At 53.2% G+C, this 22,675-nt stretch overlaps 1 protein-coding gene and 1 non-coding gene across 2 annotated transcripts; one reads left to right on the top strand and one right to left on the bottom strand.

Annotated features, from left to right (window-relative positions):
• Positions 1 to 290: 290 nt before the first annotated feature.
• ADORA2B (adenosine A2b receptor) lies at positions 291 to 22,033 on the bottom strand. The gene is made up of 2 exons (XM_047709201.1): positions 21,585 to 22,033; positions 291 to 1,687 (listed from the first exon to the last, which is right to left on the bottom strand). Exons 1-2 carry the CDS (start codon positions 21,917 to 21,919, stop codon positions 1,024 to 1,026), a joined length of 999 nt encoding a protein of 332 aa, XP_047565157.1. The 5' UTR covers positions 21,920 to 22,033; the 3' UTR covers positions 291 to 1,023.
• Positions 11,917 to 12,047, top strand: LOC125088254 (small nucleolar RNA SNORA18). The gene has a single exon (XR_007123651.1). It is a non-coding gene; the product is annotated as a small nucleolar RNA SNORA18 (small nucleolar RNA).
• Positions 22,034 to 22,675: the final 642 nt, after the last annotated feature.

Raw genomic sequence — 22,675 nt, 5'->3', positions numbered from 1 at the left:
CCTCATCCTCCCGGGTTTACTGCAGAAGGAAATGCAGCCGCGAACAAACAGAAGAAACATCTTACAGCCTGGGGAACGCCCGGCCCCGGAGACGTGCGGCGCCAGGCGAGCACACAGTGGGGAAAGGGTGCCGGTGGCACCATGGGGGTGGGGGTGGGGCAGAGCCCTTTGTTGCCGCAGATAAAACCTGTCAAGACTCAACTCCTTGGGAAACTTGAGCTGGGTATGAACTTCTCCTTTTAAGCAGTCTTCACAATAAAGGAAAGGATGTGGGGTGCAGCACGCTAAACTTGTGAAGTTTTATTTTTATCTCACGTAATAGAGGTACATGGATGTAGGATTTTTACTTACTCACATTTTCACACTTGGGCTCCAGGAACGTGGCCAGCCTGCAGCCTGGTGGGGATACGCGTGACTACCTAAGGGCAGAAGGGGCAGGTGCTGTCTGGGAGGGGAGGGATCGCATGACCCCAGTTCTTCCTCTAGGGTGGTTTGCAGTACATGGAGAACAATGTTCCCAAAGACTGACAGTCCACTTACGAATTTACAAGAGTAGCATTTCCCCAAATAAATATAGAAGTCTGTTAACTGAAGAATTATACTTTTAATTTTCCTGGTCACCTTCCTAGGAACAAGTATCTATTTTTAGTATGTCCAACTCTTATTCTTTCACTGCCTCTGCATTAAAAAAAAATTTGTATTATAATAGTTCACAGTGTTTTACAGTAAAATAGTTTCATGTTCTACCATGAAAAGACGCAGACTCTTAAAAACGAAACAGTCTTTTACAATCCAGGCCATTGGCATCATCCACACAGCAGCCAGAACGAACCAGAAATACATTTGTGAACCTTTGCAGCCGACTAATAACGTGCATATTAGCTAGGTATGTGGTCACTCAAAAGAGAGGTGGCCCGTGCCCGAACACGGTGTCGCTGTCTTTAAAAATAGGAATGAGCCAGTCAGGTCCCGTCCCTTTGTTTATTTAGAATGTGTGCCTTCCTGAAGAGGCCGGGCCCTAGGTCATAGGCCCACATCAAGGGCTGGCTGTGCCCCTGCCTGCCCATTCCCGCTCTTGAGGACATCCGTCTGGCAGAGAACGTACCTGGAGATGATTTTGTGAAAAGTGTAGCGGAAGTCCCGGTTCCGATAGGCATAGACAACGGGATTGACCACCGAGTTGGCATGTGACAAGAGAATGGCTGTGTTCATTACCCACTTGGGCTTAGCCTTAGACTTGGCTGGCTGAAAGAAGGTGACACAGTTGATGGCATGTACTGGCAGCCAGCAGAGAGCAAAGATCCCAACGATCATGGCCAGGGACTTGGCGGCGTGGATCTCCCGCTGGATGACGGTCCTAGAGTGGTCCATCAGCTCCGTGCGCTGCAGCTGCCTGCAGGCCTCCAGGAAGATCCTGATGTAGATCACCAGCATGATGAGCAGCGGGGGCAGGACACACCCGAAGAAGTTGAAGTACACCATGTAGCTCATGGGGACCACGTTCTCAAACAGGCACCGCACGAGGCAACAGCTTGCGTTTGTGGCTCCATCCCAGGGCTCCGTGCAGTTGGCAGCAGTGTTCTTACTGTTCCACCCCAGGAACGGGGTCAGTCCGATACCAAAGGCGAGGACCCAGAGGACAGCGATGACTCTTCTCGCTCGAGTCCCAGTGACCAGACTCTTATATCTGCTCAAAAGAATGGCACCCGTTATCGTCAGCGCACAGAACTGTCGCCAGAGCCCAAGACCCCACCTCTGCTTTGTTCCGTGGTCCTCATCCCAGCAACCTTTAGGGCCGCCCTCAGAGGGCAGCAGCCTTTTACCCCCAACATGAAGACCTCCAAATAGGTATGAACAACTTCGCTCTAACAAGCTCAGAGTTTCATCCTTGACTTCCTAGCTCAGCTCTGCTGAGTGACGGATCCTGGTCAGTGAGAACAAGTGGAGAGTCTTCGGGGGTGCTTTCTAATGACCCACATCCCAAGCTGTGGGTCTGGGTCTTCTGTAAGGCACTGTTCTAGGTGCTGAGCCGCACCAGCGAAGAACAGCGAAGATCCCTGCTTAGAAAGCACTTACATTCTAGTAGGGGGAGACCAGAGATCCCAAACCACAAATCTGCTAGTAAATTATACAGCACGCTAGCAGGAGAGGTGTAGAATGAAAAAAGAAAAAGCAGAGTATGGAAGACCAGGACCGGCAGAAACTGGAGTTTTCAAGAAGTCAGTCAAAGGAGGTTTCACCGATCTGGTGAGACTTGAACAAAAGCCTGAGGAGGGGCACCTGGGTGGCTCAGTGGGTTGAGCCTCTGCTTCGGCTCAGGTCATGATCCCAGGGTCCTGGGATCGAGCCCCGCATCGGGCTCTCTGCTCGGCGGGGAGCCTGCTTCCCCCTCTCTTTCTGCCTGCCTCTCTGCCTACTTGTGATCTCTCTCTCCTTGTCAAATAAATAAATAAAATCTTTAAAATAAATAAATAAATAAAATTAAAAAAAAAAAAAAGCCTGAGGAGGTGAGCATCAGAGCCCCCAGGGGCCCAGTGCACTACTGGGCCACCCCGGGCAAGAATCCCGGCCTCCCACACACACAGAGAGGTCTGTCTCCGACTGTGCCAACAGTCAGCTCTGGAAACTGCCGGAGAATAAGACATCTGGCAACATCCCCCTCTCTGCTAGCAGTGAAACCGATAAAAACGGGAAAATACTGGGGTGCCTGAGTGGCTCAGTGGGTTAAAGCCTCTGCCTTCGGCTCGGGTCATGATCTCAGGGTCCTGGGATCGAGCCGCACATCGGGCTCTCTGCTTGCAGGAAGCCTGCTTCCTCCTCTCTCTCTCTCTGCCTGCCTCTCATGCCTGCTTGTGATCTCTGTCTGTGTGAAATAAATAAATAAAATCTTTAAAAAACAACAACAAAAAACAGGAAAATACTGTAGCAAATATTAAATAATTCTGGTAGTTCTAAAACTTGGAATCTTGTTTAAAATTGCGAGAAATCAACATGTAATTTAGACATTTTGCCATAAACTAGTCCATATATGGTTTATAGCAAAGCTATCAGGCTTGCTGTTAATAATTGGTCCATAATATGTATTCAATGTCAAGTACTGAGTAAATGAGAGAAAATCTTTCCTTAACACCTCTGGGAAGAAAACGGGGAAATAATTTGATACATGTTACCTGAAGACCTGCCTCTCCAGTGTCCAGTTTCCCGCGCCTGAGGTAGAAAGCCCGGACTTGGCCCAGGTCCACAGTACCCCGCGGCCCCAGCCCCACCCAGCCAGGGCCTGCCGGGGCTCCCCGAGGGCTCCCGCCGCTGTCCACACGGGATAAACACCTGTTCCCGTTTGAAGGGTCACCTCCTTTCCGGATCACCTCCCGGGCAGAGGTGGCCACTCCCTCTCTCTGGCCCCAGACACACACCTGGCACAGAGCTTATTTTTCTATGCCGGTGGTTTCCCCTCCGCTAGAAGGTCAACCTCAAGGACCGGCACCTTGTCCCTTTGGCACTGGTACCCCAGGACCTGGCGTGTATCTGGTAGGTTCTTAATGATCTGGCCATTATGAATGCATTCCTTATTTGTTATCTGACTTGTTACCCAATGGCTTTAAAAGAAGAGCACTTACTAGCAATACCTAAGGCCATGGGCCTGGACTGGCAGGAGAACGGGCCCAGTTTGCTGCAGAAGCTCACAGAGATCTTGCCTCATGACAGCCACCCCTGATCCTTTCTCCCCTTGTGACGGCCGCTCTCCACAATGGGCAGCGCGGTTGTGGGGCCTTTACTACGAACGGCCTGCTGGGCTCTACCCCTCGCTAAATTTCCCTGGGCCGCTAAATCCATCTATTTCTAAATCCTTTCTGTTCCCCACCCCCCATTCAGGAACGCACAGCCATTCCTTTAAAAAAAAAAAAAAAATGTTCCTGCCACCCATCACTCCGTCGGAGAATGCGTCAGTGCCCGCAGGAGGCCCAGGCAGCCTCCCTCAAAGCCAGGCACTTAGAATCAGAGGAATCCAGATCTAGGAGGCCGCTTCCTAAACAGCCTGCCCTTTCTGTTCTGTCGTTTACAGGATTCAGCTGCATTTAATTGTGTGCACTTGAACACCAGCCAGTGCGGGGCCAGGGCGAACCGTATTTGGCATAAGCAAGTTCTCTGATGTGGATACAGGAGATGGTTCTGGCCAATGAGACGAAAGGAAGCATGCTAGGGTACTTCCAGGAAAAGATTTTCCTTCTTGATAAAATGAGAGAGAACCCATGAGGAGGGCTCTTCTCCCAACCCATCCCCTTCTGCTTTTGACGGTCCTGTCAGAGGCCCTGATGCCTATAGCTGCGGCAACCATCTTGTGACCATGAGGGGCTAGCCTGGAGACAAAGCAACGGCCAAGCAGAAGGAAAGAAAGGGCCCGGGTCTTTGACCACCTTTCTGAACCCTGCACCAACCGTAGAACCATCATGGCTCCACATTCAAGTTCAAGAGATCATTAAATGTCTTGGTTGCTTAAGCCACTGTTCATCCCGGAGCCGAAAGCATACAACTTGGAAGGGACTTTTCTCTCTTCTAATCAAAACTCCCTTATTTTACAAATGAGGACACAGAGATACAAAGCCTTTGAGTAACCAAAGCAATGTAAGACCCAGAGACCCAAGCTAGGTCGGGACTCCCAGGCCAGTGCTCCCTGCACCACACTATGCTAAGGCTTATTTTATGTGACTTTTTTTTTTTAAAGCAACATTACACACTGGACATGGAGGGATGACAGGGGTGGGCTTCCCACCAGAGTCCAGAACAACAGCGGGAATCCACCTACATCTGAACTCAGAACTGCTGGATCCTGCACATGTGAAAAACCACTTTTATGCTCCATGGACTTAGATAAAGCAGATGATTCCATCTGGGGAGCAGCCGGTCGCCCCTTTGTGAGCCCCCAAACACAGCTTCTCTGCCCTCCTGGCTCACTATCTCACTCAGAGCCCTTCCTACAGCCCGGGCGCTCCGCTAGTCACGGGAAACATAATCACAGCCCTCCCGGGTTGTAAAGCGAGCGAAGGAGAAAGTAAACAAGTAGACACACAAACGTGTCATTACAAATCAGGGGCAGTTTGGCCAAACCAAAATGAATATGGAGCAGATCAGAGGGAAAACAGGAAGACTCGGGACAGATGTTGGGGAAGGCCTCTTGGGCAGAGCAAGGCACAAAAGGAGTAAAAAATCTGAAGAGTGGGGACGAGAGCATTCTAGTCTGAGCAGCATGGTAAGGCTTGCAGACAGGAAGGGATTTTCCTTTCCTAAAGAAGGGAAAGGAAGGCCCCTAAGATGAGGCAGGGGCCAGCTCATAGGCCATGGGAAGGAATCTAGATTCTGATACTCCAAGTGCAGTGGGAAACTGTTGGAAGTTTTATTTTTAAGCAACGGAATGGTGCTGACTTAGGTTCTGTAAAGCTCACGGTATGGAGACTGAATTTCAGGGAACCAAGAAGAAACACAGATCAGTTAGGAAACTCTCTTGGTGGCTCATATGAGAGAAAATGGTGACATGGACCAGGGTGACAGCGAAGACGGTGCCGACAGATCTGCCCTTTGGAGGGAGAACCAGCTGGTCCTGAAAAACGGACTGGATATAGGAAGAGGAGAACTGAGGATGATTCCTAGGATTTGTCCCATCCCATGCACGAATTCGTTATACTGAAACAGTATCAAGGGGATTAAGAGCAAGACAATCGTGGATGTCAGTATCCTGATGACAACGATCCCAAGAGAAAGAGAGAGAAGATGTAGAAAAAAGGCAAAACTATTAAAGCGGCTGAGAATATGGGGAGGTTGGAGGATGTGGCCCAGGGAACGTGTGGAGGGACATGCCGCTGTGGCAGAGAGAAGAAGAACAGGGCGAGGGCGGGAGGGGTAGGGCTGGGTGGCTACAAGACCTTTAAGAGCTGCGGTCACTCAGCCACGGAAGAAAAGCTGTCCCCTGCGGGGGCGGGGCACTGGGGCGCGGGAGGTGTCTCACCGAGTACAAAGGAGCTTGCTAGAAATACGTGGTGGGATGACGGCCTCTGTGGTTTTGACAGGGTAACAGCCTCTGTTGAGGACGAGGTGCAGGCTGACCCGTGCAAATGCAAGGCTGAGGGGGAGTGAGCAAGTCTTACAGGAAGGTAGACCAGGGTGCAGACTCCCGGGCTGGGCAGCAGAGGTGTGGGGCAGTGTGTCTGGACAAGGGGAACATCAAAGGTTCGTGTCTTTCGCAGGAGGGAACAGGATACTATTCTGGAAAGGACAGTGGAGAGACCCAAGAGAAAGCACTCAAGCCCGAGTCCCCACCCAAGGTCCCAGGTGTAAGCAGAAATAAGGGAAACCATGTCCTTGGGGGGCCGCCTTGGTCAAGGCCAGGTGGCCGAGGGAATATCCGGAGAAGAGGTCAGAGAAGACCCAGGGATCTAAAAAAAAAAAAAAAAAAAAAGACCCAGGGATCTGGTGGTGGCCGGGGGAATGGAGAGCTTGGGAAGGCGAGGTGGGACTTTGGGTCCAGTCAGTCAGAGAATGTACAGAACACTGCAGGGTTGAGAATGTGTAGAATTATTCTGAGGCCCTAAAACACTCGGCTACAGTGGAAAGTAAAGCCACATCTCCATTTTCATCTTTAATATGCGAAGAATACTTGAAAATTTTTTTCTGAAGATTTTACTTTTTTTTTATTTGGCAGAGCACAAGCAGGGGGACCAGCAGAAGGAGAGGGAGACGCAGGCTCCCCGCTGAGCAGGGAGCCCAATGTGGGGCTTGATCCTAGGACCCTGGGATCATGACCTGAGCTGCAGGCAGATGCCCAACGGACTGGGCCATCAGGGTGCCCCGAGTACTTAAAACTTTAAAACTTTCTTCATCTAAAACAAGGTTTCCTCCCTCATTTCCCCCAACTGGTAGATCCTTTCCCTCTCAGGTGGCCTTTGAACCCCATGAGCAACGTTCTGGAGTCCCACACCTGCAGACCTGCTCCCTCAGCCGTGACACTGAGCCTGTGCTGCTGACACCACCTCCAGGCAGCCTACCCGTCATGCTCAGACCGTGGCTCTCAGGTCACAGCTGGACTCTCTCCAGTTTACTGACATGGCAACCGAGGCTCAGAGAGCTTGTTATTGGCCTGCTGCCCTGAACTGCAGTCAGGACACAAACTCTATCTAACCTGACTCCGGTTTTGCCAAAAGTAGTCATTTTCCGGTTCGAGACCAGATGGCTTGTCTCACCAGTCCCGGCTCCCGCCTCTGCCAGTCACTCAGCCACAGGCCCACCTCAGGGGCAGCCAGCCACGGGTCAACGGCTTCTCTTTCTTCCCTGGACACGTCTGCCCTTGCCGGAGCTGCCACATGGCTCCGGGCATGGCAGCACGGAGACTTCCTTTGCTCTGCTGGAGGAAGAGCCAGACCTATGAGAAGGCTCCAAAGACAAAAGCACGTTTAGCACAGGCGTTCCAGAGCCATCATGGCGCATGGTGTCCATGAGACCCATGCCTGGGTGCAGGCCCCGGGGGGAGACAGTCGTGGATGCTGGAGAGAGCTGACAGGTGTCCCTGCCCTGAGCAGGATGTTCCCAGGGATGACCCCCGGGCTCCCTGGCATCTCATGAAGGCTCTAGTAATCTCCCCTCCTGTTCTCTCCCCTCCTACTTCAGCTGTTGTGGCCTCGTCATTTTCCAGAATGCCTGCCTATTCCCTGGCCCCTCCTCCAGCCTGCGGATTCCATGCTTTCCTCCCTCTGCACCAGGGTCTCCCACAACATCCTCAACATGTGCGTGTGTACGCATGTGTGTGTCCCCAAAACATTCCCGAAAGGCAGGGATCACGTTTTTGCCTCCATCTGCCCCTATACCAGTCTCTGCCCGGCTGTGGGGGGCACCGAGCACAAGAGTAAGGCCAAGGAAGATGGACATCAGCCCCAAAAGTGGGAGGTGTCAGTAAAATGCAGCGACAACTGAAGGAAGCGTGAGCAGCTTTAGTATTCCGAACAAGCAGGAGCGATTCTCTCCTGCACAAAAGGGGTGTTCTGGGAAAGGCCACGCTCTGGAAAGCAGCTATGCTGCTCTGCTGGAAGGGAGGCTGGGCTGTGACCCACCCATTCTCCCTCGAAGGGGCTCATTAGCTAAGGAGATTGACAGAAAATCGGTCACACGGAGGGACTCAACAAAGGGAACAGTGTGGCCACTAAGGTTACATAATGCAAGGCAGATTCGCCAAGTTCTGCAGAACAAGGGCTGGCCTATTTCTGGGGCAGGGTCTACTCCCTCTGTGCTGGGCCGCCCTCTGCTCAGACCAGGCCACTGCCTTCTCAGCCTTGGAAATCAGGATTCCCGGCTCCGGGGGGTGGAGATCAGCTGATGCCCTTGAGCGACTGCCCTGGGCACTGGCTGCGGGCTGTACGGAGTCTGCGCTCTGGCATCTGAGAAATGGGGACAGAAGTGACCACAGAACCCATCCCCCACACTGCCGGGCTCTGAGCACAGGGAGAAGGTGTTCAGAGCACCTTATGGACCCAGAGCTCTAGGGAGATGCGCATGGAGTTGTCGTCGGTTCTTAAATTGTTTACTGTTTGTTTAGGGACTGTTTTCTTTATATTCTGTCCAGATCGCAAACTGTATTCCTCTATAATATAGACATTTCTGCCTTCAAGCATGTATACGTATATACATTATTAGGAAAACTTCGTATTCTCTAAAAGTGCCCATGAATAGTAACAGGACGTGAATCAAAGTCGGGTTAGGACGGACCCCTCAAAACCTACAAAACGTAACCAGAACACTAACATCTGAGAGTGCCCGGGCAGGCAGCCTGGTGGGGCCGGAGGCCGCCACAATGAATATTAAAAACGTATCCAACAAATCTAGTGGAGGTTCTGGCAAAACCTGCATTAGAGCGAGGCCACGAAGTGCCAGTACGAGGCGGGTGAGAGCTGGTTGGAGCTGTTACAAAGCAGGGCGTGGTGCGCAGGGGGGCCCCAGCCTGGCCCCAGCCCGGGGGCGGCTTTCGGAGGAAGCGGGCCCAGACGCAGGCATTGCTGGTTTTTTCCTTCCTCCTCGTTCCCCTTTGAGCTCCTACGACACAACTTTCCTTTCCTGCTGAAAATTGTAAGGGTATCCCACGACCCCAAGCCCTTTCACCAGGGCCGAACCACAGATGAACCCAAGCAGTCCGCATGGGGACCACCATCCCCCACTCTTCACCCATGACATGTGCACGAGCTCCCATCATGGAGGTTCACAAGGAAGCAGACTCATCTGTCCTGCTGGACAGCGCTGTGCTCCCTGGGGACCCCGCGATCCCCACGGCGCCCCTTCCCCAAAACTCCCACATCACCGTAACGTGCGTCTCCCTCCACCGAAGCACACGCTCCTTAACGGCAAGCCTCTGCCTTGTTCACAGCCGAATCCACTGCCCCCCCCCCCCCGCCCCGTGGGCCAGGCACACGAGTGCTCAGCAGGAGCCTGAACTTGGAGGAGAGACTGGGACTCTGGTCTCTCCTCCAAGTTCAGGGCAGGGGGCACGGGAACAAGCCCTGCTTCGGCTTCAGCCCCCCGGTTTCTGAGAGGCCACCTGCAGAGAGGGCCATCTCCCTGCTCACGGAACCAAACGAAAAGGGTTTGTGAAAAGTGGTCATGGACAGAAAACCAGAGAATTGGAATGGCGCTGTCTGTATTAAAGAAGTAGAATCCATAGCCATTGAAGCTTCCCACGAAGAACACTAAAGACCCAGCTGACTTCACCTACGAATTCTATCAAAGATCTGAGAAACACGTAAAAACCATTCTTACACGAAAAGGGTAGACACCATTTGGTTCTGTGTACATGAACTTCGGGTCTATGAGCAGGAAGGTCCCTCGGTGCCCATTTGCGGTAAATGTATGAAGGGTTATCTGCCTTGTCCCCACCATCTGCGACAGTCCTAGCTCTAGTGTGGGGGGCAGCCCGATGTAAGGACAGTGCCTGGCCACCTGCCAGGTGACAGCTGTGGTCCCCAGAGCCTACCTCCTGAGGAGGCCAGGACCCTCAGCAGCTCTGGCTCTTGGGGCAGGGGCGGGGTGGGAAGCAGCTCTGTCATCTATTCTAACAGGTTCGGATATGTCTGAACCCAGGGGTGGAGATGGCCACTGCTGAATGTACGGGTGGCTGGAAAGAATCTCAGCTGTCCTTCGCAGTGACCCAAGAACAATGGAGGAAGAATGCAGGTGGCCACAAAGAGAGCTGTCAGCACTCCCCACCAGCTTCCTATGGCCAGAAGACAGTCTACCGCGGTCTGACAGAGATTCAAACCCACTGAGATTAAAGATGGGGACCAGGACCGGGTCTCCCAGAGGTCACCTTGGAGGCTGTTTTTTTGGGAACATTTTGGTTTTCAGGTATCCAAGAGGACTCAGGGACAGCCCGTGGTTGCTGGGCTCCAGACTCTGATTTTCAAATGAAATAAGAGCCCCCCAAGAGAAGGGGTCCCCATCTGAAACCAAACCAAAGAATTAAAAAAGGACCCCCATAAAGTATCGTCCTATGGCTAGGGTTGAAACACACTGCTACAGATAGCACATTAATTGTCAAAAGCATCAGCCTCTATATGGACGTCAGGAAGCACGTAACATCGGTGTATCCCATTCCTGGTGATGTTAGCTTGGATCACCTCGTTACAGTGGCGTCTGCCAGATTTCTCCACTGTAACCATGTGTCCCTTTGTAATTAGCAGCTATCTTGGAACAGATACTTCGAGACTACATATCTCGCTCCTCGTCAGACTTTCACCAATGAGTTTGAGCAGCTATGGATTCTTGCCTGAACGAGTTATTACTATGATAGTTGCCAAATGATTTGCTTAACGCAAGCATTCCTACTCATTAATTAGATGGCATTCTCCTGTAAGCAAGAGTTCTTCCAACTCATTATTCAAAAAAGGGAATATCTCCTACTTCTTCCACTGTGAGGGCCTAGAAGAAAGGACGCTCTGGTGGCAGTGAGCACACCGACCCAAATCTTGGTTTCTAAATACCATTCTCCACTGAAAGGAAACAGGGCTCCATGGGGAAATGCCTGATTCCAAAGCCAGAAAATACAATGTGGGCTTGAAAAACCTTTCTGTGACAGAAAGTACGGAAGTGCTCAAAAAAATTGAGGGGAACACTTCTAGAAGTGAACTTGAGTGGGCTCCCACTGGCTCATTTTGGGCATCAAAATGAAAAACACAAAAGGATTAGAACACATTGAGTGAAAATAAAATCCCATTAAAATGTCCATTCTGATATTTTATGAGACTGACGCGCTGCCTACTGCGCTAAGAAGGCAGTCATTCTGATATTTTAAAAAATAATTTTTAAGGAGGAACAGGGAGAAGGTAAAACTTTTTTTTTTTTTTAAATGAAGGATGCCAGTTGATACAGATGGCATGAAGAGAAAGAAAAGTGCCATTTTACATGGTAATAGTGGACTCCGGCAAGAGTCCTCACTGGGAAAACATACACTTACAGTGACGAGCACTGGCAGACACAGCTGTAACCAAGTGATCAGAGCTGACACGCCAACAGTGGGACACATGGAGATGGCCCACCTTCTCACGTGACAGATCCAAACGGACATAACATCAGGTAGACAGTATTCACCCAGTGAGAGCACTGGAACTTATAGTAAGGCACTGGGAGTATTAGGTAAGGAAGGAGGGGCAGTCAGGTTTTCATTTTAGAAAGACCGCTAGCAGGGCCAGGAGGGCAAGCCTGGAAGCAGAGAGACCAGACAGGAAAGTAGATGGTAGACTTGATAGCACCAAAGTGACTGGGGAAGGATTTAAGAAACCCAAGGTCAGGGGTGCGTTGCAAAATGCAACTGAGAGGACCTGTTCCGTAACATCTGTCAATAAAGCTTTAAAGTTCTTTATGTTAAATAACAAAGAAAGAAAGAAAGCAGCTGAGGTCTATCCTGATGGGGCCTTCTCTGCAGACCTGCATCGCTGGGAAGGCCTCGTACAGAATTCGTGTGGTCTCCGCTATTCGCAGAACTATGTGTTAGATATGTGGGAAAGAACTACAGGACTTCGATCGTCGAAAACCATGAAAGACCTAACAGTCACACTATTTAAACCCCAGGCACTGCTGGATCCCTACAATCTGTGCAGTTCTAGGATGTGACAGTCTAGGGGGTGTCTTGACATAGAGAACCAGGCAGAGCCATCTACTCTACCTAAACGTGACCCTGAAGTCAAAAAAGTGGGTCCCAAAGGTTACAGGTGGGGAATTTCTGAAGTACGTCCACATTCAAGTGGAGATCGAAGCAGCCCAAGTGAAAGAATTGTGTGGACTGACAGTGACAACCGTGGACTAAACAAAACATTCATTCATTCATTCATTCATTAGAGCTAGAGAGCATGCACAAGCAGGGGGAGGCACACAGGGAAGGAGAAAGAACCTCAAGAAGGCTCCACGCTTGGGGCAGAGCCCAACATGGGGCTCAATCCCATGACCCCAAGATCATGGCCCGAGCCAAAATCAAGAGTCGGACACGTAACCGACTGAGCCACTCAGGTGCCCCAAAAGTTCTTTCTAAAAGGGCTATTTTGAAGATCATGATTCTGACTGGAGGAATTTAGGTGATTGGCAGTGGAAGAGTCACATATAAAATTCCTTAAGTAAAAATTTATTGACTTAGGGTGCCTAGGTGGCTCAGTGGGTTAAGCCTCTGCCTTCGGCTCAGGTCATGATCCCAGGGTCCTGGGATCAAGCCCCGCATTGGGCTCTCTGCTCCGCAGGGAGCCTGCTTCCCCCTCTCTCTCTGCCTGCCCCTCTGCCAACTTGTGATCTCTGTCAAATAAATAAATCTTTAAAAAAAAATTATTGACTTAAATTTTATAGGAAACCTTTTCCTTTAGTTTTTCTAAAGATTTTATTTATCTGAGAGAGAGAGAGAGAGAGGGCATGAGCAGGGGGGAGGGACAGAGGGAGAAGCAGACTCTTCACTGAGCAGGAAGCCCGATGAGGGGCTTGATCCCAGGACTCCGGGATCATGACCTGAGCCGAAGGCAGACGCTCAACTGACTGAGCCACCCAGGTGTCCCTCCCCCCAATTTTTTAATTAGAAGAAAAGAGCAGATTTGACAGCGGTATTGAAATGAGCATTGGAAATCAAGATGTCATCGGCAGAAAGCTGCTCCGGGAAGTCCGTGGGTGGCAGGACTAGGACTGGAGCAAAACAGTCACTAAACCACAGAAGGTGAGGTTCAGCAGGGCGAGGAGCGTGAATCTGTTTAGCAAGGGAGAGAGCCTACAGAGGCAGCTGCCCTGCCAGAGGCTGGGGGACCGCACCGGCGGGACCCCACACAAAGCCGGAGGAGCCGGGTCCAGAGCCAGGCAGAAGGGCCGCCTGGCCCAGACTCCCCAGGCTCCATGCTCAGCCACCTCCTGTACCGCTCGACCATAACCTATGCGCTTTCCCGAAGCCCCTGCGTGTCGGGGAACGGGGCCACCCAGCTGCCCAGGAACCTTGAGGTCACCCCGGACTCCACCCTTCTCCTCATGCCCAACATCCAACCAAGACAGCAAGACCTCCAGAACCTGTTCCCCAAGATCCCATCTTCTCGCCCCAAGCATCTCAGTGTGCACGGTCAACAGCTCCACCGCAATCCCGCAGGCTGACTCCGAGTCCCAGCCTGCCCGGCCCCCACCCACCCCACCTCTGGTCCTTGTTCGCGAACTAGGGTCCCAGGTCCCATATCTGGTTCTTAGGATTCTTTCTTGTCCTGGTCTCTTGGTGATGTGGCTTCACCTGTGATTACTCTGCCAGACCTCTTGGCAACCTTCCCCAGTGCAGAAGTTCAGAGTTTACACATCTCACATATCTCTAGACTCTGCCTCCGTCTCCACGGCCTCCGCCCTGGTCATGCCTTCTTCCTTGGTGCCTATAGGACAGAGGGCAACCCTGCACAATCCTGTCGCCCTCCAGCCATCCCCCGTGCTATCCGCCAGAGGGTCTGTTTTTTTTTTTTTTTTTTTTTTACAGACAGAGATCACAAGCAGGCAGAGAGAGAGAGAGGAGGAAACAGGCTCCCCACAGAGCAGAGAGCCCAATGCGGGGCTCGATCCCAGGACCCCAGGATCACAACCCGAGCCGAAGGAGAGGCCCTCAGGTTCCAGGTTCCACTTAATTTTCACTTCTCAGAAAATCCCATTTACAAGACAGAGAAACACAGAAGGAAAATAATTCATAACAATCCTAAAAATAGAAATGGAGGGTGATATCCACAAACCAGAGATTTTAAGGAGCTTCTGGAAAGCAGAAGGCAGGCAGGATCATCAGGATGGGCAGGGCCCTACATCAGAAGCAGAGAGGGCCAGGAAGAGAGGCTCCAACCCCGCAGCATGCAGGTACCCGAATGGGATGTACGAGAGGAACGGAAATCAGGGGAAAACTGCCTGTGGACCAGCTTTGGGGGCTGTCGCACTCACTTCCTGCCATTGTCCTCCCATCTCCACGCCTGCAGCGTGGACCCCCTTCGGCCTCCACCCTCTCCCCAAGCTGCAGCATGAGACCTCACAACAGAGGAGGGGGGTGGGAGGAGGTTCTGATGACATATACTTTGTGCCACGTGAAGGAGTCTGAACTACATGACTCCAAAACCTTTTGAAAAAAGGTTTTTCAAAGCCAACTCAAAAATTGTCAATCTCAAATCAAAAGTAAAAATATGAATGCTAAAATTAAAAAAAAATAGGGAAACTAGGGAGGGAAAGTCAAGGAATTCTGGCAGAGGAGACTAAAAAGCTATAGTGTTGAAAACTCGTATGCAAGAGAATTTTTAAGACACAAAGATCACTCAAGGAGGGGAAGTCCATGAGAATGGGAAGGAGCCTTAGGTTACAACCCCCAGAAGGAAAGAACAGAGAAAGGGGAAATAAGGAAATGATCAAGCGTTTTAGATAGTTTTCTGAGCACAGATCCTCTCCTTCTTTGGTTGGTTTATTGAGGAAGACACAAAGAAATGGAAAAACGTTCCATGCTCATGGATTGGAAGAACAAATATTGTGAAAATGTCTACACTACCTAGAGCAATCTACACATTCAGTGCAATCCCTATCAAAATACAATCACCTGGGGCGCCTGGGTGGCTCAGTGGGTTAAGCCTCTGCCTTCGGCTCAGGTCATGGTCTCGGAGTCCTGGGATCGAGCCCCGCATCGGGCTCTCTGCTCAGCAGGGAGCCTGCTTCCTCCTCTCTCTCTGCCTGCCTCTCTGCCTGCTTGTGATCTCTGTCTGTCAAATAAATAAATAAAATCTTAAAAAAAAAAAAAATACAATCACCTTTTTTCACAGAGCTGGAACCAATAATCCTACAATCTGTATGGAACCAGAAAACACCCCGAATAGCCACAGCTATGTTGAAAAAGAAAACCAAAGGGGAGGGCATCGCAACTCGGGACTTCAAACTCTGTGACGAAGCCATAAGCATCAAGACAGTATGGTGCTGGCACAAAAACAGACACATAGATCAATGGAACAGAATACAGAGCCGAGAAATGGACCCTCAACTCTAAGGTCAACTGATCTTCAACAAAGCAGGAAAGAATGTCCAATGGAAAAAAGTCTCTTCAACAAATGGTGTTGGGAAAACTGGACAGCCACAGGCAGAAGAATGAAACTGGACCATTTCCTTACACCACACACAAAAATAGACTCAAAGTGGATGAAAGACCTAAATGGGAGACAGGAATCCATCCAAATCCTGGAGCAGAACTCAGGAGCACCCTCTGTGACCTCGGCCACAGCAACTTCTTGCTAGACATGTCTCCAATGGCAAGGGAAGCAAGAGCAAAAATGAACTATTGGGATTTCATCAAGATAAAAAGCTTTAGCACAGCAAAGGAAACAGTCAATAAAAACCAAGTAACAACCAGCAGAATGGGAGAAGATATTTGCAAAGGACAGATCAGATAAAAGACTAGTATCCAAAATCTATAAAGAACTTACCAAACTCAACACCCAAAGAACAAATAATCCGATCAAGAAATGGGCAGAGGACATGAACAGACATTTCTGCAAAGAAGACATCCAGATGGCCAATAGAAACGTGAAAAAGTGCTCCACATCACTCGGCATCAGGGAAATACAAATCAAAACCACAATGAGATACCACCTCACACCAGTCAGAATGGCTAAAACTAACAAGTCAGGAAATGACAGATGCTGGCGAGGATGTGGAGAAAGGGGAACCCCCCTACACTGTTGGTGGGAATGCAAGCTGGTGCAACCACTCTGGAAAACAGCATGGAGGTTCCTCAAAAAGTTGAAAATAGAGCTATCCTACGACCCAGCAATCGCACTACTGGGTATTTCCCCAAAGATACAAACGTAGTGATCTGAAGGGACACGTGCACCCGAATGCTTATAGCAGCAAATGTCCACAATAGCCAAACTGGGGACATGGGCTCAGACTCGGACAAATGTTGCACCTGCTGCTGGTTTAAAGTCACAGCTCAGGGCTGATGAGGGGTACACACGGGCAGTGGAGGGTTCACAATGGCAGAGGAGCACCCAAGTCCTGCCCCAGTCCTGGGTGACTTTCCCGCCAGTCCTGAGAGCCATGTTCCCTTCTGTAGATAAGAGGCTGGTCACAGGACTATATGTGCTGCTGTCCCGGGAGGGGCCCTCGCCCACGGCACCTACTGGCTTTCTAAGCGCCTCTCCTCCCCGTTCTCCCTCAGGCCCATGAGAGCCCTTCAGAGGGTGGCTTCCCCCCTTTTCTCCACTAAAACTTATCGGACCATCCTTTTTCTGACATCATTTCACCAGACAGCTCTGCCCATTACCGGCATCTGCCACCTGGGACCCTCCCCCAACACACTCTTCATGGTCACTCACATGTGCACCCAAAATACCGGTGCCTCCCCCATGCTGGGCACCGGGCCCAGTACTGTGACCTGGAATTTAAGAACAAGCCCCTCCCGGGAGTCAAAGAGCTCATGCTTGGGGCAGGAAAAGACCATCACCCGTGACCAGGTAAAGACCTACTTTAGGGCTTGAGAGTCTGTGATAAATGCAGCCAGTGGCCACAAGAAGCCTCTTCACACTGGGCGGGGAAAAGAGCTGGCCCCGTGGGGCTGTGGTGGGCGAGGCAGGGAGGGGACAAACGGGGTGGGCAGAAGCCAGCTTGTGCAGCGCCCTGAGTTCCCGGAGACCACACTGGCATCTTACTCGGAGGCGCCATGGCAGGGCGTCGGGCAGGGGGCCGAGGCGATCCAATTTAAGGCTCCAATCCCCCATCTGGCAGCATTCTGGAGAATGGCTACAGCGGAGCGGAGAGTGGATTTCAGGGCATCCGCCCCTACAGATGGTTTCCCTCCCCACCAGAGGCTCCAAGCCACCCCAGGCTTCTCCCGCTGCTGCTGGCTGCTCCCAGCATCCCTCGGCCATGGCTGTGTCCCTCCGGGCCCCCCTCCATGTTCACAACCTCGTCCTCCCTCTCTGTAGCTCTGTGGGTCTTCTAAGGATGTGACGGCGTTCAGGGGCCACCAGAGTGATAATCCGGGACAAAGTCTTCCTCTCAAGATCCAGGGAAAATAATATTCATACCTTTCCCACATCAGGTAACGTTCGCGGGTTCTGGGACACCTTTCAGAGGGCCACCACTCAACCCAAGGCCATGGGAAATGTCTGGAAGCGAAAGAAGGAAGGACCAGCAGAGGAGTCTCCCATGGGATTTGTAGGTCCGTTTAAAAAAAAAAAAGGTTCTGCAAAAACACTCAGAATCCTCTGCCAGCTCCTACCCTATAGCTTGGTCAACTAAGGGAGGCGCAGTGCCAGCCACATTGTCACCCAAGGCACAGTCTTGCTAAGACATCTTCAACAGCTACCTCCCAGACCGGCCATGGATGGCACCGAGAAAAGGCCTTCAGGTGGCAAAAGGGAACAGAGGCTGACCCCAGGGTCAGGGTCCAGGGTCAGAACAGACAGACTCGCCACGCCCCCTTCCCTGAGCACGCCCAGGAAAACACCCTCCTTCAGCTCCACTGGGAAAAACCACTGGCTGAGACTCGAGACTTGACACCCCTGGAGCAGGGTCAGGAAGGCCCCCAGACAGAGGTGAATCAAAGTCACCCCCCCCCCGCACCCCCACAGCTCAGAGGGGGTTGTGGCCCTAAGGGGAACAGGATTAGATTAGGGAGGAGGAAATGCTCCTGCCAGAAATGAACAGAGGATGAAGTGTGGGGGTGGGGGGAGCAGCTGAGGGCAACCCCCACACACATCCGGGCAGGGGAGCCTGCCCTCCCAGCTTGGCTGTGTGCTGCCCCCCATGACTGCAGCAGGTTGGCTCCACCAGGGCCAGCCTCAGAACTGCGTGGACTTGAACTAGAGGAAGTGGCCTTTCTTCTGTATGTGGACACCCTTCACTCTGAAGGCCCGGAACAGTGCCTGGTGTGCGCAGACCTCTTCCTTTTCAAGTCCCGCCAAAGTTGTCATGTTTGTGCCCAGCATCACCTTGGGGCTGCCCTTTCCCTCTGCACTGTGATCTCCGTGATGTCACTAAACACCTTGGCAACCGGGTGGCAGGTGGGACCTGGGGTCCCTGGGCTGTGCTTACAGCAGGCTGACCCATCAGGCCTCACACTCAGAGCCCTGGGGCAGGGATGCTGGTGGAGCCTGCCACACCCATGACCTGGGTGGAACCAAGGGCAAGTCCAAGGACTTGCCAGTTCCCCAGTTAAAGATCCTGCCACTGGAATCTGCCCCCCTACACAGCACCCCGGAGATTCTGACTCAGTAGGGCCCAGTAGGGCCCTGTAATCCCTTTGGGCCTGCTCAGAGGGGCCTTATTCTCCAGAAGCAGGAAGTGCTAATAGCTGAGGGATCCTCCCCGCAGGACTCAGGAGCCCTGAGAACCTGCACGTTCTCCACCCCACCAGGGTGGGGGCTAGTGCCAGGGACAGGTCAGATGCCAGAAACTTCCTGGGGCGGGAGATGAGGCTGCTGGCACACACTTCTTCCAGACCTCTGAACTCTCGTGGACCTACCAGGAGACCAGCAACGGGATGAGCTCTCCTCCCAACTGACCATTCCTTCCATCCTACACCTGCATCTCCCCTCCTGCCCTTGGCAAATGCAAAGGAGAAGTTAGGGGCCTGTGGTTCACATTTCTTCCCCCTTAACACACCCACACCCATTTTTTTGCAAGTCCCTGCCCAACACAAACCAGGACAAGAACTAACAGATTTCAACTTTTATGGAACTTCCTGCTCGCGGGGCACAAGGGACTCTACCAGTAACTCCTGGTGAGCTGGGGTCTCTCTGGGCCTCAGCCTGAAGCAAAGCCAAGGGGCTTCTGTTAAACGGGCAACTCGGGCTGGGAGCCCGTGGCTGACTGCCTGCGGGATGCAAACAGGCCCAAAGGCCATCAAGTCACCAACATGAAGACCAAGAGGCAGAAAGGGGACCCCTAAGAGGCTGTACCATGCTGCCCCAAGCCTTGGAAATCTCAGGGTTTTGTCATCTAATGGGATGCATGAGGCCTCCTGGTCCAATGCCAAGGGCAGCAGCAGGTGGAAAGGCCCAGAAACACAGATGGGACCCCAGTCCAGCTGAGCAGGAGGTTCCTGTTCCCACTGAGACCCAGGACACAACCCACAACTACCACGTTCAACGTGTCTGCCCGCTTAAAAAGCTTCTAGGAGCCTTCTCCCGGCCAATGCCCTCAAACACATTTCCCTTACAACCACCAACTGACTGCAGACAAATCCTGCTTCCGGAAACGGCAATGTGCTTTCTAGCCACATCCCAAACACGGATGCCACACACAGCCCTGTAAGACAGCCTAATGGCACAGCGGGAATACGGTGCCAACTCTGAGCGCCAGTCCTGGCTCTGACACTCATTCCAGACGCATCACCCTGAGCAAGACTAATCTGCCAGAGCCACCACCCCTCTTATCTATAAGACGCAGGTACCAGTACCTATCCTCTGAATTACAGCAAGAATGAAAGGATAAGGGCGCCTGGGTGGCTCAGTCATTAAGCGTCTGCCTTCAGCTCAGGTCATGATCCCAGGGTCCTGAGATCGGGCCCCACATCAGGCTCCCTGCTTGGCTCCCACTCCCCCTGCTTGTGTTCCCTCTCTCACTCTCTTTCTCTGTCAAAAATAAATAAAATCTTAAAAAAAATTTTTTTTTAAAAGAATGAAAGAATAAAAGGATAATATAAACCGCTTTTCAGACTTGGCACACAGTTGGTACCCAATAAATTCATTCCCTTCCCTCCTGCTCCTGTGACTCAGTTTCCCTTCCCAGCTCCAAAACCAAAGAAACCCAAAGCTCACCCAACTCAGAAATGCCGAAAGGGCCCAGTCAGGATAGGCAGTAAATAATATCAGTTGGCCCTGAGGTTCCCGGATACTCCTGCTCTCAAGTGTTTGACTGAATTCCATCATCAGCTACAACAGGGGGGCTTCTCACCCTCCCCTCTGACACCCCTACCCCTCGCTGACTGCTCCCCCCCCCCCCCCCCCCCCCCCCCCCCCCCCCCGCCATCTACATCTTCTCACTGGGCGGAAGAGACCACCCATAAATCCTGGGGTTTTCTGAAATCCTGCTGGCACTTCCCCAGCCTGCTGGGACAGGGCAGTGGAGGGTAAACAAGGGTACACAACAGGCATGGGGATCGGAGGCTGTGCCCACTGGCCAACCCGGCAGCACTCTGACTCTTTAAAAAAGAGTATCCAGGGGCGCCTGGGTGGCTCAGGGGGTTAAAGCCTCTGCCTTCGGCTCAGGTCATGATCCCAGAGTCCTGGGATCCAGCCCGCATCAGGCTCTCTGCTCAGCGGGGAGCCTGCTTCCCTTCCTCTCTCTCTGCCTGCCTTTCTGCCTATTTGTGATCGCTGTCAAATAAATAAGTAAAATCTTTAAAAAAAAAAAAAAAAGAGAGAGTATCCGGAGGTGATTTGGGTCACCGTTCAGCATGAAGGCATGGATGTTTCTAACGTTCCCTAGCGTTAGCTGGGTCCTCCTCCCGCCCCACCCTACTCCCGGGTCGGCCTGTCCCTCGTTTCGTGGCAAGTACATTCTGAAGTTGGGTCTTGAGTAGTGTCCATTGAGACAATGCGAAGTCCCAGCGTCCTGGGACCTCCCCGGCCTCCCGACCCCCAGCATTCAGGGAGCGCGTTCCGCCGCTGCTCTGGACCCGAGCCTCGGTCGCGGGCGGCGCGGGGGAGGAAACCGTTTTCGCCACAGAGGAGGAGATAGCATCACCGAACCTCCTGCGCCCTGGCCCCGCCTGCCCGCTGGGGATGGTGCTTTCCCCAAAGTTTCCTCCGCGGGCCGGCGACCAGAGACCACACTCCGCAGAACTCCTAGAGCCGTCCCTACGCAGAGCCCCTTAAAACCACGTGCGTATCCGGGGGAGCATCCGGGGGAGCTGGCCCCAGGTACCGAGAGGGTCTGGGAAGCCCGGGCGCACGTGTCTCTGGAAATGCCCGGCGTCCTCCAGGCTAGGAACCGGAGCTTGGAGCGCCCCGCGCGTGCCGCCCAGCAACCTGGGCCTGGAGCTCGAGCTCCTCTGCGGGGCTTCGACGGAGCCCCGGGGTCGGGGACGCCGCGCGCCTCACCTGAGCGGGACGCGGATGGCCAGGTACCTGTCGACGGCCACGGCTAAGAGGCTGAAGATGGAACTCTGCGTGAGTACGAGCACGAAGCAGGCGAGGAAGAGGCAGCTGTGGAAGTCGGTGCAGAAGCCCAGGCTGATGGTGATGGCAAAGGGGATGGCGAACAGCCCCACGGCCACGTCGGCCGCGGCCAGCGACACCAGGAAGTAGTTGGTGGGCGTCTGCAGCGCGCTCGACGTGCCCACCGCGGCGCACACCAGCACGTTGCCAGCCACCGACAGCGCGGCGATGGCCAGCTCCAGCGCCACGTACAGCGCGTCTTCTGTCTCCAGCGGCATGGCCGGGCCGACCCAGCCCCTGTGTCGCCTACTCGGGCCTCGCTGGGCGCGGGGCAGCCGCGTGGGCCCCGCCGGGCGCGGCCGCCACTCGCGTCTGACCTGCCAGGCTAGCGCGCCCGGACCCGGGATTCCGGGGGCGGGACCGCGGGGAGGCGGAGACGCCCATTGGCTGGCGCCCCCGCCCGTCTCGGACCCCCTCGGCGGAGCACCGCCCCTTCTCCCAGGCGGTGGACCCCTCTGCGCCCGCCCGGGGCCACACAGGGCTCGGCAGCGCCCGCGGGGGCAAGGGCCGTGGTCCCCAAAGCGTCGTGTGGTGGCGCTCTCCGGCAAAGTCAAGTTCCCCAACTTTCCCTTGGGCTCCAACTCCGTGGGTGTGTCCCCAGCAGTTGCACTGTCTGCCAACCGGCGCGGCGCCAGCCGAGCCCGGATCGCCCAGGAGACTGGGACCCGACTCTGCCCCGGGCACTCGCCAGTCCCCCCCAACCACGCCCCAGCCGTTCCACCAACAGCTGGGCGCGTTGAGGACCTGAAGCTTTTGGGCCTCCTGGTCCCGAACCCTGGGCATCCCACCGGTCAGGCAGAGCTCGCCTTGCAAAGTGGACGACATGCCACAGCGGGCGGGGGGCGCGGGGGGGGGGGGGTGGACGAGGAGCCTGAACTCGGACGTTCCCATCTGACCCGTCCCTTCAGGTCGCGAAACCCCAACGGCAAGGATGGCTCTGGACCAGCGCAGCTCTGCGCCGCTCCTCCCCTGCA

This window comes from Lutra lutra, chromosome 16 (genome assembly GCF_902655055.1).
Source record: "Lutra lutra chromosome 16, mLutLut1.2, whole genome shotgun sequence".
NCBI lineage: Eukaryota > Metazoa > Chordata > Mammalia > Carnivora > Mustelidae > Lutra > Lutra lutra.
Note: the sequence above shows the minus strand (reverse complement) of the source record. Positions and strands in the feature narration are given on the sequence as shown.